The sequence below is a fragment of the Zingiber officinale genome, chromosome 4B, assembly GCF_018446385.1.
Source record: "Zingiber officinale cultivar Zhangliang chromosome 4B, Zo_v1.1, whole genome shotgun sequence".
Taxonomy (NCBI): Eukaryota; Viridiplantae; Streptophyta; class Magnoliopsida; order Zingiberales; family Zingiberaceae; genus Zingiber; species Zingiber officinale.
This window is the reverse complement of record NC_055993.1, coordinates 9,081,646-9,097,165: the sequence shown is the minus strand read 5'-3', so window position 1 is coordinate 9,097,165 and position 15,520 is coordinate 9,081,646. Positions and strand designations below refer to the sequence as shown.

Genomic DNA, 15,520 nt, shown 5'->3' with positions numbered 1-15,520 from the left:
TTCATACTTAATCCATTACTCCTTTCTAGCTAACATTTCTTAGAATCTACTCTTCCTTCTATAGAAAACGTATTAAGATACCTCAATTAGCTTCGTTAAGCCAATAAAGCCAAATTAAATTGAAAAGTTAGTTAATGCATCACATTGGAATATATAATTGAATTAAAATTTTTCAAAGAGATTAAATCCACTAAATTAGATCGACCACTAATTAACAAATGGCGTGACGTGCCATGGCCATCATCCTTCATCATGCAACGGAACGTGATCATCATCCATGCCATCGCTCCATCTCGCCTATTTAAATGCTCAGACGCACCCATCCCGGCCATAGCGACCAAAGGGAGATGGGAACTTACTCTACAGAAGTGAGGGAGGAGGAGGTGGAGGAGACGGCGGTGCCGGCGTGGTCGGCTCAAGTGGAACAGGGGAAAGAGCATGATGCGGCGGAGAAGGAGCAGTATCCGCAGAAGCGGAGCAGGGTGAAGCTCGAGGGCTACGTGGACGGAGGAGAGGCGGACGGCGAGGGACAAGGCCCGGACGACGCGGCGTGGACCAGGAGCTTGACGGAAGGCGACCTCGAGGAGCTCAAAGGGTGCCTCGACCTCGGATTCGGTTTCAGCTACGAGGAGATCCCCGGGCTCTGTAACACGCTCCCGGCGTTGGAGCTCTGCTACTCGATGAGTCGTGGCTTCTTCAGCGATCGTCGGCAGCTGCACCAACGACCGCTCGCCGACGCCGCCATCGATCCGTGCGCGTCTCCGCCGTCTCCTCCCGTTGCCAACTGGAAGATCTCCAGCCCTGGTAAAAATTCTGATTTTACTAAATATTCTTCGATTTCGAGATTTATTTATTTGATACTGAAGCTATTTGATTCACTTTTGTTGTTAGCAGGAGATCATCCGGATGAAGTTAAAGCGAGGTTAAAGTATTGGGCTCGAGCAGTGGCTTGTACTATTAAACTATGCAATTGACAAAAGTTGCATCTGTTTAACTTCTCCTGAACTCTGAAAGTTGGAAGAATTGAGCTAATGGAGTTTGGTGCTGAATCTAATCTTTTTTTTTGGCAGATTTAATCCTCTGCTTAGCACATCAAAGATGCTGCAATTTTTTGCTGGAGATTTTCATATCAGAATCGTACATAGTAAGTAGATCACAAGTGAGGCATAGAAGAAGAGTGAAACAGTTTCATGTATGATAGATAGCATAGTGAAGTACTTTTCTTCTTTCTTATACTGTTAGTATCTGTATAGTATCTGGTGTAACATAAGTATAAAAATGGATTTTGGATGTTCTTGATCCTATTATGATCAGTCTTGAGTTACAGTTGGATAATTCAGCAGTGGCTCTTCCATAACGTTGATTTTAGCTATCATGAACTAAGTAAGTGTGTGTGTTTCGCAGTACTCCTTAAACTTTACTAGTCTCCTCAACAAGATGGAAGTGACTTAAATCGATATGTAAATGGATGAAATGGAACGAATGACTTGAGTTATCAGTTAAACTGCAATGGAATTTTTTCCCTTGAAAATTTATTGTTTTCTCAAAATAGGTCTATTCGATTATTATCAAATTATTCCTCAAATTATTTAACGAATTTAGACTTCCACGGCAAATTTTTTAAAAGTAAAAAAAAAAAAAAAATCGTAGGGTCAAGAATGAGATTATTCGAAGCATAAAGGGATAAAAACCCTTTCTCCAGATAAATGGCAATATGTTCTTTTCTGGTCGTTTTAGTTTAGTATATACTGAAGGACACGCCTCTCTGGGACACGTGTCCTCAACTCACGATCCACATCTTGGCATCCAACGGTCCATTGTTTATTTTATTTATTTTTTCGGCTATATTAATTTCCATTGTTGGCTTTGACTCGAGGAGGATGGGCGCCTGTTCACCGACCAGTCGACGGACTCCATCCGACTCCGACGTAGATGCCCTTTAAAGCTCAACTACTTCCTAATGCCCGCCTCTCAAGAGTAACATGTTCGGCGATTGCGGCTTGCGCTTCCCCTCCCTCCGGAGCTGGATCGGCGGCGGCGGCTGGCGACGGGAGGCGGACCCGGACCTCGACCCTGTGCTCCTGGTCTCCGGAATGGGGGGCTCGATTCTGAACGCGAGGAGCAAGAAGAACGGCTCCACCATCTGCGTCTGGGTCCGGATCCTCCTTGCCAATCTCGAGTTCAAAAAGTACCTCTGGTCCCTTTACAATCCGGAGTCCGGTTTGCCCTCTCCCCTACACCATGTTTCGTGCTCGCTTGTCTTGGTCTTTTGTTTCGCTTCGATGGATTGCCCGCTTTTCTGTAATTTGTAGTTTTGGTAAAGTAGTTGGTCTTTTGGCGATCGGGTCTGGCGTTCTGATCTTTTCTGGTGTTCAAGAATCTGGAGTCTGATAGACAGATGATTTGGCAGGGTATACGGAGTCACTCAACGAGAACAACGAGATTGTTGTTCCTGACGATGATTACGGGCTTCAAGCGATCGACATTTTGGATCCATCGTTGGTGAGCGGTCTCTCTCCTTCTGTTCTTTTATGGTTCGTTCTCCTTCTCCGTGCATATTGTGATTGTTTGCAAGGATCTGTCGTGTGCTTGCGTGGCTATCCATGTTTAGTATAAGAAGTTAGGATGATTAATGAGAGTGTTAGTGAAGTTCTGTAAGCGGATGAAGCAGAGCAGAGGGGACACTTCTTTACTAATAAATCCTTCTTCTGTAACGTTGTGAATTATTTTTCAATGTTACGCCACAAGAGAATGAAAAGTACTTGTTAAATTGCTTGACGAGTAAATATAGCTTATTAGCGTGCTGGTTCAAAATTACATAATCTTAATTGTGACATTTCTTCTTTTGTCAAGTATTCTTTTCTTGCCTACAATTTTGTTTTGAATCCATGCGCATAGAAGAGTCGTATAAATAAAAAAAATGACCAACTCTATATACATTTGTTATCAATCAGATTTGAAACTTTCCTTCTTAAAGACTGGCTGATCCTACAGTCCACTATTTTACATGCAAAGCCATGTGACAAATGTAGCAGGCTATCTCATGCGAGCAAACACATAGATATGTATCTGGTGTCGGTGATAGGCTTGCCACTGGATGATTTTATTGTTTCTTCTAGATTTCATTTGCTGCATGGTGCTAGGTTTTGGCAAATGTTTCTTATCAGAATTTGTGTTTTCCTCTGTCTTCAGTGGGCAAAGCTATTCCATCTGACTGAGGTATATCATTTCCATGATATGATAGAGATGCTTATTGGATGCGGTTATGAGAAAGGAACCACACTCTTTGGATTTGGTTATGATTTTCGTCAGAGCAATCGGTAGTGATATTATTTTTTATTGTATTTTCTAATAATTTTGCCAAGTTCATGAATACAACAGAAGTCTAACGAGTAATGAACAATTATTGACCCTTTTGATATGTTGCTTCAGAATTGACAAAACAATGGATGGACTGAAAACAAAATTGGAAATGGCTTATAAAGCTTCTGGCGGTAAAAAAGTAAACATAATATCACATTCTATGGGCGGAATGCTCATCCAATGCTTCATTTCGCTGCATAATGATGTACGTGCCCCTTCATGTTTCATGGCTAAATTTCTTCTTTGTACTCTACCTTTCTTTAACATAAATAATTATTTTGTGTTGCAAATAAAATGATAAACTATTTTTTTGACAGGCTTTTGCTAAGTATGTCAATAAATGGATCTGCATTGCTTGCCCCTTCCAAGGTGACAATGATCCCGAAGTTGTATAATGTGTTAGCATTTACCCACTTCACTTCATATTAAATCTTAAACTTTCATGATTATGCAAGCTCTATATTGAATCTGCATAATGTGTTTTGCCACTATATCTTATTTTTCAACAGGTGCACCAGGATGTATCTATGATTCCCTTATAACTGGATTGCAATTTGTTTATGGTTTTGAAAGCTTCTTCTTTGTTTCTAGATGGACAATGCATCAATTGGTAATTCCTTGACATGTGAGTTTATTTCATAGTACATACAGCCTACTCATTGAATGCCATACCTGAGTCAATTACATAATTGCAACTATAAGTACAGATCTTTCTTTACCTTACTCTGCTGTTGTTTTTTTTTCAGAACATGAAGGTTCTGATAGAATTTTTCCTTTTTCATCTACAATTTTTCTTTCAGAAGTTTCAAGAAATGACGTTTAGTGCAATTTTCATAGAAATTTTCAGTCATTGTGCAGTCGTCTTATTCATCAACATTGTGTTAATTAAGTCATCAAATGAACCATGCAAACTGTATATTATTTTCAATTCTGTGGATGCACCAAAATGAATAAACCCATTAAAATATAAAATATTAGTTAAAGTTAAATGAAAGTATAGTAACTGTGTTTCTACAATTGCATGTATGCTAACCTCAAATCCAGTCCATTAACAACAAAATTGTTTGTTATGCACAATTGACTGTATGCTAGCCTACAAATTTTAATATTTTAGTCTAATATTCTATAAATTTATCTACTCCATTGATATTTACATTTACATTTACATTTCATATTCATACTTGTTCAATTATTTTAATTAAATGTTTACTAATTTCATATTTTAATTTTAAATTTATATGTTTTCTTTTTTACTGTTGGGCAAGTATGCTTGAAATAAATCAATTTGTTTTTTTCTCTGTGTGTTATAATATATTTGTACAATTATCTTTTAAATTTGAATATATTTTCTTATTTAAATTATTTTAAATTTCATAACATTTAATACTTATATTTTCTTTTATAAAAATTTATTGTTTCATGATAATGATAGACCTAGAGTGATAAATTAGTTGTATCAACTTAAGTAAAAATAATAGATAGCAAATCAAGTATTAATGAGAAAGTCGAGATGAGAATATCTCATTGTTATCTTTTAATTTTGACTGGAAATATTTTGGTTGGAAAAAGTTTTCTGTTTACGGAACACAAAAACAATACATAATTTTTTTTTTTGGAAACAATTTTTTGGTGAAATAAATGGCAAACACTTTCAGCAAATAGCATCTCGTGAAGCATATAATCCACCATGGCTGCCGTTATGTAATTTTTAGTTCAGGAAGTAACTCTGGTCTGCTTATGGGCTGAGTTCTGGACAATTTGAACTTTCTTGTTTTGGTTGTCTTATAAATTGAAAAGTTACTTTGTTCTATTCGTATATATATTTATTGCAGTTTTCATTAAAATTCTTCACCTAAAGAATTTTCTACATTTGCAGTTGGTTGAATGCCCATCTATCTATGAATTGCTGCCAAACCCAGACTTTCAATGGAAAAATCAACCCATGATACAGGTTTGGAGGAAATTATCTGAAGATAATGGAGTTGTGAAGTTGGAAGAGTATGATTCATCTACATGCATCTCTTTATTTGAGGAAGCTCTAAAAAATAATGAGGTAGTGCGTGGCTTATATACGCAGGTCCTATTTCAACCCAATGCACAATTGAAGAATGAATATTCTATGTCAAAATTTTGTCTATTAGGTTAATTATTTTCCTTGTGAGATGTAAAAGAGACTAGTCATAACTTGTTTACGGAGATACTATTTTTAAAGAGAGAAATAAGTTGGCATTTGAATTCAAATTCAGAACTACAAGTTACCCTATTTTGGTTTTTCACATTTTGATTGAGCAGATCTTGCAGGAACATGTTTCTACTATATAAATGTTGTGTAATTGTCGTCTTTAATTGATTTCTCATAATCATACCTTCCTTTTATTTAGCATGAATTTTATATGCTTGGATATTTTGGTGACAATAATGTTTAGCCTACAGCTTATTCCTTGATGGTTCTTATAGAATCTATAATGTTTCTATTATATCATGCCTTTAGTTAACTTATCATAAACACTGTTTTAATTAGCATGAACTCTACCTTCCTAAATATCATGAGAATGTTTAGCGTTCAATCTTTTTTTTCCATCTTGGATCAAATATGCAAAAATGTTGTTGTTTCCTTAGAAAATAGTTGCTAATTAAACTTTAATCAGCAACTTTTTATTTTTTTTGTAGCTTAATTACAGTGGGAAGTCAATTGCATTACCATTCAATTTTTCTATCCTTGAATGGGCTACCAACACTCGGAAGATCATTTATGATGCCCAGTTACCTGCGAATGTCAGCTTTTACAACATATATGGGACATCATATGAGACTCCTTTTGATGTTTGGTATGTGTTATTGAGTTCTTTACATTTGTTTTAAGTAAAAGGCCCTAAATTAACTATTTTCCCTAGACGTTTATTTATCTTAATTACTCTACTCTCTAGTGTTCTCTAGTGTTCTTTAGTAATGCACTCATTGATGTACTAGCAACAATGGAATTCATTTTAAGGATGGTGACCTTACATGAAAGAGGTCGGTTTGTTGGAATGTCAAACTCCCAGTTCATACTTTTCTTTGTTCCAGTATTTATGAAATAATGTTCAATTAAGTACTTCGCAGTTGGAATTTGTAAGCTCTTCCCTTGCAGTCGGAACCTCAAGACAATCTATCAAACACCCTTTAGGATACAAGATCAAGCTTCCTGTGTAACAAATTCTACTTAGAAACTAAATCCTATCTATACCACAATTTATCCAAAATAATGCCAAGATATTACATTGGTTGATACAACAAATAGTTATTTAAGTCCATCTTCAAGCTTATGATCAACAGAAGTCAAAAGCTCCTCACGACTTCACACTTGATTCATGAAATCCATCATCCAAGCTTGATCACTTCAATCTTCAATTCGTATGATATCATATACACTGATAAAATAGACAACTAACTTCAATCATATTACTAAACTATCAAAACACTAGCTAAACTTAATCACAAGGAACCATTATTCCCCTAACAGATTAGTCAACTCAAGTCTAACGGGTAAGGAGTAGTCAATTGTTCAGGATCATTGATGCTTGAAGAATGTCTAGATCTATACGTCCTAGGTAGATTTTGCAAACATTTTTATTAGAGAATCCAGTAGTATATATTCTTTTGTAACAGTGGCTATTCAGACTTTGTGTTTAAAGAAGAAAATGACTTTTAATGACATGGCACGCTGTCTTCAATCAACAAGATATATAGTGTTCATCATTCCATTGAAACATTGAATTAATTTTTTTTTTTAATTCTGTTTGCTAGTGTCTAAAATACTTTAAGGACTTATCATGATTGTTTTGGTCTCTCATATATTTAGTTCTGAAATCATTATCAATCATTTGACTTTATTTATTGAATTTTCTGCTGAACTTTATATATGACCTACGTGGCACCAAAAAGATAATGCTTTGTCTACTCTCTGCATCAGCTTTGGATCTGAAACTTCCCCTGTTGACGACTTAACCAAACTGTGTCACACAATGGTACTGCATATGCCCCTATTTTCTTTTGAAATTTAAGTTATTGTCATCAGTTGTCAATCATTCGCTTGCCTTCTGTTTTCAGCCTGAGTATTCTTATGTAGATGGGGATGGGACTGTTCCTACCGAGTCTGCTAAGGTAAGTGCACAATTTTATATCTTAAAGAGCCTGTATCACAGTTGATCGATGCTGAGGCAAACAAGCATATTTCCTATACCAAAAGAATAGTGTATTTTAAATCCATGGAATCCATGCAAGGATGGCCATAACTGTTCTTCTATTTTGGTGTTAAACTCCACTGTGCTTCACCAATTTGTAATTGTGGAAGTAGTATTTTTTTGGCACTTTCCATGCGAATTCTTCAAACTCACATACAAAATCATTGGTAGTCTTCAATGGACATGACACCTGCCTGAAACCTTTTTGAGAAACGTTAAGGTCTAGATTCTAGAAGAAAATAATTAAATATCTGAAGATTTAGCATGGATCTTCATCTTCTCTACAGGTTGTCCTTGAATATAGTATTTTAAAATGTTAAATTGCCATCAGATCATAGAAAATTAGGAAATATCGAATTTTTGCTTCTATATCAGAAAAAATAGTCATTACTATGTTGTTAATTAGAAGAACAGCACATGAAACAGCAAGCAACCCTTTTGAAAGTTGTGTTTTCCCTAGCATTACTGGATGCCTCTTTGCAACATATTTGGCGGCAGATTGCATGTTCGTGAAATAATTGCAGATGTTTTCTATTCCTCAGTAATCTGTTTTAGTTCGAAGTCTTTACTGGCTGAATATGTTTAAAGCTTATTGATGCGACAAAATCCCTTTAACTTAAATTCTATAATATTGGAATATGCTTTTATTATGTTTCACGCCTAACATATTTTCGTTTCCTTTTTTTTTGATAGGCTGATGGATTTACGGCGATTGCAAGAGTTGGTATTAAAAATTCCCACCGAGGTTTGCTGAGCGATAAGAAACTCTTTAACCTGGTGAAGCAATATTTAGGCGTGAGTGAAAAATCGAAGCGCTCCTCAAGTTCCAAGGTGATGGATATACATTTCCCCTCTCGGTCTCAGTTGTCTACAAAGGAAATTTTGTGACTGCTGAGGGTGTGGAAAATAAATGTTGATAGTCGAGTTACGTCTACGGGGAATTTGTCTCCGATTTGAAGTTGGAACTTCTCGACTCTTTAGACATTGGTAAATCAATAATTGATAGAATTGTCAAAGAGATCAAACATTGTAAAGAATAACACAGATTTTCTGTTCTCTTTTCCACAGAAATAATATAAGTCTATCATAATTCTTTTGGCATGGATCTTAAAAAGGGTCAACCAGTCTTTATGCAATTGGAGTTAATAGTGCTGTCTCCTCTAGTCCAAAATGTCTAAATCGCTCCTATTTGAGATGCTTAAGTAACTTGATTCAACGGTTTAGTGAATCGTTTGTGATTAAAAAATCTTGAATGCCCATTAAATTTATTCTATAAATATGTTTTTAATAAAAGTTAAAACTAATAATTTCATTTCATATGAATATTTGGTTTAACATGGACTAAAACTAGTAAAATTAAATTATTTTTAAATTTATCTTTTGGAAAAGATAAATAATTCATTTAATTAAACATGCTTTTGTCTCTTTTACATAAATTATATATCAGAGGTTCAAGCATTAGTTTAAAAAATTCAAATACCAATTAAATATAAGATACTTTTATTTTTAAAATATTTGAATTATTTTAGTGAATCAAGTTATTAAATTAAAAATTTAATGGTATGAAGAGCAATTATTATTATTTTTTAAAAAATATAATTTATTTCTAAAATAAATGCACATCTTGAGATTATTAATTTCTTCTTTAGTTAATATCAATAAATTTCTTTAGTTAAATTTAGAGTATTTTGAGTTAATTTTGACGAAGGACGACAATTTTTTCTTCGGAAATGTGCCAATTAGCTGCAACGTTATGGCTTTGCGTGCATAGCCCGTTGGAACCACATACAGAGATGTCTATAATCCAAATTTCTAAATTTTACTGATATATAGAATTAATAATCTGTTGAAAGTGTTCAAATTATTTACTTTATTCTTTGATTCTTTGGTCCTTTTTTCTTTTCTTGCTTCGCTTTCAGTCTTGGCATTCTGAGTTGAGGAACAAATTAAATTGGAAACGAGTAATCTCCATCCATCATCATATCCACAACCCACTTGAATATTTTTGAAGAGTGAATTAATTCTTATGGACCAGAGAATATTTTGTTTTCTGAAACAATAATTTCATGTGAAAACAACAATATAATTAATCAGAGAGGTGACTTCTCTTCAGCTGATCAGAACCAGCTTAATTAAACCCAGTGGATCTTGCACTATGTTGTAACATTCTTGCTCACTGAGAAGATGCTTCAGCTCTTCATGCACCTGCAAAATTCAGAGTCAGTGAAATATATATAACCAAATTGATGCTTTTTCGTCAGCATGCATGATTATTAATTCTGACCATTTAGGTTTTGTTTTTGCAAGAGGCATCTGCAGTGCATCATAGTGTCCATAGCCATCATACAGCACTCGAATCGGGTTCTCTTTGCCATATTCCTGACCGTACTCGGCTATGATTTTCGGACCAGCAGAGCTGCTGCTAGACATGTAAACCGTGATCGGCATCCTGCAGAAACTAGCTAGCTAGGCCTTCAAATCATGGACAAAACTGGTTGATTAACTCAAATGATGTCTATTAGATTGGCACTGACCGAAGAACATGAGAACACATGAGCAGCTCTGGTTCACCTCCCCAAATGTGAGGCATCCTGATCTGCCTCACGTATGTGTCAAAGTCAGACTCAAGAAACCTGCAGTCGCAAAAAATAATTTCTGAAATATTAAATTTAAGATAATTTTGAGGAGATTTCTACGTACCATTCTGTGTCTGTCCTCCTCCTGACGAATTCATCAGCTACCTGATACAATGAACAGTTTCAGTAATTTATTTTTTTTTGCAGGAATTAAAGATAAAAAAGAAGAGAATTTATGTTACTTTTGATCTCAGCTCATCTGCAAGTTCTTTCTGAAGGTTTTCAATTGGAGATGGCTTTCCTTCTCTGAGACAGGCGCCATGGACTACTGATCTGAACAAGCATCTTCCATCACCAGGTATTCCTGCAACAAGAATTAATGCAGCCTCATAATTTTCTCTATCTCATGATCTAAAGAAGGCATCTTGAAACAAACCTAACCCAGCACTTCCCATTCTCGATCGCCGTACGTTACAATTAGAACGAGGTCAGAAGGCACACGAACGACCACAAATAGCACAAGCAGTGAAAGGTTTCACCAAACTTTGAGCAAAAGGAAAGAACAGGGGAGTGCATCCTTTACTTGCAAGCAGAGACCGGATTATGCTAAATTAAAAAGAAAACATTTTGGAAGCAGAGGGAATTAAGTGTTTCTCGCTGGAAATTAGACGACGTACGAATGGATCGCAGATGGTTACTTGGATGTGCTCTCCGATCCCGACATGGATTGAGGAGCACGGAAGGCAGGTGCGCATTCATGAAATGGGCAGCAATTCTCTGAGGGAGATATATCGTTGAGAGTTGATTTGAACTATCTGTCTATTAGGGGGAGGGGAAAGGGTAGGAATCCTTGGATTGATTCGTGGCGAAGAGTAAATTAAATAATGTGGACTACAAAGGAGGAATCGATTCCATGCTTTTGTTTCTTGCTCCAATTGCATCTTGTTCTCTTTGTTAATTGCGACTCTTTTCCTTCTGCTTTCAAAGTTCGACAGCTCTGGCCAGTGACGGAGTAATGGACGTAGGGAAAGATTGACTCTATCATCTAGCTTATTCATGTTTTTAAGAGAAGGAGAGGAACTTTGGCAACACTAAAGAAAATCAGAATTATCGACGGATTATTCCGTCCTAATTCTGTTGGTGAAGTTGTTTACCGACCGAATTATGATGGAAATAGTTTGTTGGAAACAATTTTATCGACAGAATTTAGAATCCGTCGGTAATCATCTACGGATCAAAGGTTCAGCTAGTAAAATTTACTATGAAAATTAAATTTCAATAGTAAAAAAATAATTGATATTTACCAAAGGAAACCGAGTTTCCGTTGGTATAAAGTGTCGATATTTATCGATAGAATACTCATTATGTCGGTATTCTGTCGGTAATTAAAAAAAATACCAGAGAACATTTATATTTTAGGCTCTACCTTGTTTACAATTTCTATATATACAAGAAATCATTACAGATGATTCATACATTTCACATTTCACACTGTCCACACATAAAAACATATTTCATACATCTTAACAATTTATATATTTTTTACAATCCATAATATCACAAACACAAATATTCTAACATCCATACACACATACGTACTAAATTATAAAAACAAACTAAAAAGTAACTAAATATCCAACAATCACAAACATCTAAATCAAACAAAATTTAAACAAATCATAATAATAGAAAAAACTAAACTATCCAAATTTCCATATTTAAATATATATCATGAATACATCATATATAAGATAGTAATAGAAAATCCTATGGAAAGTCAAATACAAAGATTTATATCACATTTATGTATAATTAAAAATTTTACATATATGTATAGCTAATTTTGATACATATATAGAAATGAGTAGATGACGATGATCAATAATATGTCAATAGGTCAGGACTCCTAAAACATATAGTTACAATAGTTAGAAATGAACATATTAAAATAAAAATAGAATAAATATATTTTGTATGGTTTATGTATGATCAATAAAAACTAAGCTGTAGTTGAACAAACCTCAGAAAAAACTAATCACCACGGTTTGATGAGTCTTAACTCTCCTATGACTCAAAGCCATGTTGTGTTTGAGCCTGAGTGAAATTAGCCATGACTGCTTACATATGGGCCATGAGAGCCTTATGGTCAACTCTCTTTTGATCGTCCTCTGCTCTCCTCCGATCATCCTTGACTCTCCTCTACTCATCATGAGCAGCCCTCCTCTGCTCCTCAACGACCATCCACTGATTCATCCTTTGATCCATTGAGACAATTTGAGTACGTAGTTCTTGATTTTCTCGTCTTAAATATTGCACCTTAGTAGAAGAAGAGAAAGAGGAACTATCACGACCCCTAGTAGTCCTCAAACGATCAAATACAACTTTGATATGAGAGCCAAGGCTGTAGAGGGTGAAATTTTTTGTCTGCCCACCAACAATATCATAATAAATCTCATTTAGTGTCTCGGTGGATATAGGTTGTGACTCCCCCTTCTACTAGTGGCTAAGATGTCTGAGCCACCCTATTTGTCATTTGATCATGTATGGAAAAATATAATATAATTAATATTCAATTTGATCACAATTACTAAAGTTCATCAAGATAGAAATGATTAAATGTAATAAAGTTAATAATTTTACGTATATGCCCTAGGATTGAGGATCGACAAATGTGTCATCCTTCTTCTTGTGGGTCTTGAGAAAGACCTCCATATAAGTAGAGCCGTCAATTTGGGTTGGGCCCGTCGGGTTGGCCCGCCCCGGTAAACAATTTAAGTGGGTTGAGTTAAAATTTTATCAACCCAAGTCCGCCGTGGGTTGACTTGCCTAGGCCCGCGACTCGCCCGGGTTAGCTCGTGACGGGCTTGGGTTAACCCGCAGGTTGAGAAACACATGTAAACTAAGTTTTATGTCAATTTATTATCTTTCTTTGTTATAATTTTGGCGAGTTAGTGTTCCTACATACATAATTGGGATAAAATTATACAAGTTTGGTAATAAATATAAAATTTTCTTATATAAATTTAAATTAAACTCACCAGATCCATGACATGCTCAACAATAGATCTGGATCCGGACGTATGCCAAGTGATTCCTGTGCTCGGGTCACCTGGCTATGTATTCCTGTTTGTTCATGCTTTTTCAACATTTGCTTACCACCTTTCTGCATCCCAGGTGGTCGTCCATGCACTCTATATCTCAGTTGACACAAACATCGGTCTGGTGCACTTCTTTCTCATATAATAAAGAAGGTCTTTGTAAATTTTGGAACAATAAGTATTCCAAGTATTTTTAAATTGTTCTTTGTGACCTTCCTCCCAAGTATATATTTTTTTGCTATTATAAGTTGAATAAAAAATTTAGTATATTAAAGGATAAATATATTATCGATTACAAAATATATTAAATTTACTTACTATAAATTCATTATAATAAAATGTCTTCATCTCCTGGTCGACGTGCCTCCATATAGTACTAGAAGCGTATACTCTTTCTTTGATATTTTTGGTTATATAGGTGGCAATTCAGTGGCCATATGGAGTAAATCTATATGGAAAAATATCAAGGTATGAAAAATATATTATAAATAAAGTCATATATGAACTTAAATTACTAATAACAAAAAATACTTATGATTTCCCAACACCTTATAACACCTTGTAGCTACGGAGTGTTACTACCTGATGCTGCTCTACCATAATAATGTCTACAAAATAATATTACAACACATCATAATAAAGTTTACTAACATGATAATATAAATATAAAATAATATGGAAGCATAACTTATTTAATGAACAATAATACTGATATTGATATTATCATTAACATCTGACTAATCAACATTAGCAGTTTCTAAGTGCTCATCGCTAGACTCTATTAGTTCAACAAGATCCTCACTGCTGGACATCTCTCTATTATCTATATTCTTATAAGTGATATTAACATCTATAAGTAATTGAGATGTGGATTGGAGTTCTGAATCAACTGAATGTCTATCCACTTTATTCTAAAATGTATCATGGTTTTGAGTAGTGATAGTATTCAGAATTTCTATGGTCGAGTGAGGCTTCATTTGACAAACAAGCAACCATTCGCTAGATCTTCTTCTCATCGTAGGGTATTCAAAATAGAAAACTTAACCTGCTTGTACTATGAAAATGAAAAGTTTAAATTTGTTGAACCTTTTGTTTGCATTAACCTCACCTTAACTAAATTATAATCTGGATGTATTCTGGTACCTGTTCTTGGGGTCGGATCATACCATGAACATTTGAACACAACACACCTTTTTATAGGTAATGCAGGATATTCAACCTCTATAATTTCGTCAAGTCTACCATAGTAATCAAACTTAGTGTTCTTGTTGTTCATAGATCCTTTGACATAAACACCAAAATTATAGGTTAATTTCCGTGAATCTCGTTGTGCCACGTGAAATTTGAGGCCATGAACATAGTAACCAGAGTACACCTTTTTTTACAGAGGGATTCTGATGCAATATTCACTATCCTATCATCCTGTACATTTGATATTTTACGGTATTTCACTAATAAAAATAGTTATGATATAAAATAGGACACTTCTTAATATACATGAACTAAAAAATTTCATAAATTCTCTGACTTACATATATTTGAAACTCTAATGCAAATTTGACCTCTAACTTGTTGCTAACTCACTTGTACATATTGATGGATTTTGTAGATATAGTTGTTGGGACCTTGATCACATGCTAGAGGGGTGAATAGATGGTCACCCACTTTAATTATTCACTTTCCTATACTTATTAGTACAGCGAAAATACAACTAAACAAGTATGAAAGATGACCCTAAAGACAAGAAGAAAGAAAATAAACCCTAACACGTTTATTTATATGGTTCAGAGATGATGCTCCTACTCCACGACTATTCGTAAAGGTGGACGATCCCCTAATCCGTAAATGGATTAGTCCCAAGAACTCCGACTAGCTCAATCCTCCTTGTTAGTGGAGAAACCTTATCACAAACTTGATCAAGAACTCTTGGATTACTCTGAGCTAGCCAATCTAAGTTCCATTATATAAAGCTTATGAGGAAATACCGAAGCTATATTTTCACCACAAGTCGACTGTAATACTTATTAGTCGACTAACCTTTGTGGAATTTGACCGTTAAAACCTAATGGCTTGATTCTAGTCAACTGCTCACTATGAATCAGTTGGCTGGTCTTTATGGGGTGAGCGAACAGAAGCATTCTGTTCTCTCCCAGAAGACTGCCTAGTCGACTGGTAACTTTACTAGTCGACTGGTAATCCTAGAACCACAAACCCTGGAATTCCATTTCAGGTTTGCTAGTTCTCAACTACCAACCGACTG

General features: G+C 35.1%; 3 protein-coding genes across 9 annotated transcripts; 2 read left to right on the top strand and 1 right to left on the bottom strand.

The window, feature by feature from the left end:
* Positions 1–335: 335 nt before the first annotated feature.
* Positions 336–1,313, top strand: LOC121974665. Its single transcript, XM_042525820.1, has 2 exons — positions 336–804; positions 895–1,313. Exons 1-2 carry the CDS (start codon positions 348–350, stop codon positions 972–974), a joined length of 537 nt encoding a protein of 178 aa, XP_042381754.1. The 5' UTR covers positions 336–347; the 3' UTR covers positions 975–1,313.
* A 534-nt stretch (positions 1,314–1,847) lies between these two features.
* Positions 1,848–8,685, top strand: LOC121974664 (phospholipase A(1) LCAT3-like). 2 transcript variants are annotated; one of them, XM_042525818.1, is made up of 11 exons: positions 1,848–2,220; positions 2,411–2,502; positions 3,193–3,320; positions 3,433–3,568; positions 3,681–3,732; positions 3,873–3,973; positions 5,240–5,440; positions 6,034–6,191; positions 7,316–7,370; positions 7,453–7,506; positions 8,280–8,685. In XM_042525818.1, exons 1-11 carry the CDS (start codon positions 1,983–1,985, stop codon positions 8,472–8,474), a joined length of 1,410 nt encoding a protein of 469 aa, XP_042381752.1. In that variant the 5' UTR covers positions 1,848–1,982; the 3' UTR covers positions 8,475–8,685. The 2 variants fall into 2 exon arrangements, with proteins under 2 accessions (XP_042381752.1, XP_042381753.1); XM_042525819.1 differs by having other exon boundaries at positions 1,849–2,220; positions 5,240–5,416.
* Positions 8,686–9,581: 896 nt separating this feature from the next.
* Positions 9,582–11,033, bottom strand: LOC121977366 (OVARIAN TUMOR DOMAIN-containing deubiquitinating enzyme 4-like). 6 transcript variants are annotated; one of them, XM_042529955.1, is made up of 7 exons: positions 10,840–11,009; positions 10,599–10,744; positions 10,405–10,526; positions 10,287–10,327; positions 10,121–10,219; positions 9,871–10,044; positions 9,582–9,791 (listed from the first exon to the last, which is right to left on the bottom strand). In XM_042529955.1, the coding sequence occupies exons 2-7, from the start codon at positions 10,615–10,617 to the stop codon at positions 9,776–9,778; spliced, it is 471 nt and encodes a 156-aa protein (XP_042385889.1). In that variant the 5' UTR covers positions 10,618–10,744; positions 10,840–11,009; the 3' UTR covers positions 9,582–9,775. The 6 variants fall into 6 exon arrangements, with proteins under 6 accessions (XP_042385889.1, XP_042385888.1, XP_042385887.1 ...); XM_042529954.1 differs by having other exon boundaries at positions 10,599–10,768; positions 10,840–11,008; XM_042529953.1 differs by having other exon boundaries at positions 10,599–10,739; positions 10,840–11,007.
* Positions 11,034–15,520: the final 4,487 nt, after the last annotated feature.

Bases quoted from the DNA above. Each gene is read 5' to 3' on its own strand.
- LOC121974665 (XM_042525820.1), top strand. From the start codon at position 348: ATGGGAACTTACTCTACAGAAGTGAGGGAGGAGGAGGTGGAGGAGACG. The intron at 805-894 runs GTAAAAATTCTG...TGTTGTTAGCAG, and splicing joins CTGGAAGATCTCCAGCCCTG to GAGATCATCCGGATGAAGTT.
- LOC121974664 (XM_042525818.1), top strand. From the start codon at position 1,983: ATGTTCGGCGATTGCGGCTTGCGCTTCCCCTCCCTCCGGAGCTGGATC. The intron at 2,503-3,192 runs GTGAGCGGTCTC...CTCTGTCTTCAG, and splicing joins ACATTTTGGATCCATCGTTG to TGGGCAAAGCTATTCCATCT. The intron at 3,321-3,432 runs GTAGTGATATTA...ATGTTGCTTCAG, and splicing joins GATTTTCGTCAGAGCAATCG to AATTGACAAAACAATGGATG.
- LOC121977366 (XM_042529951.1), bottom strand. From the start codon at position 10,921: ATGAATGCGCACCTGCCTTCCGTGCTCCTCAATCCATGTCGGGATCGG. The intron at 10,527-10,839 runs GTACGTCGTCTA...TTCTTGTTGCAG, and splicing joins TAACCATCTGCGATCCATTC to GAATACCTGGTGATGGAAGA. The intron at 10,045-10,120 runs GTCAGTGCCAAT...CTAGCTAGCTAG, and splicing joins ATGTGTTCTCATGTTCTTCG to TTTCTGCAGGATGCCGATCA.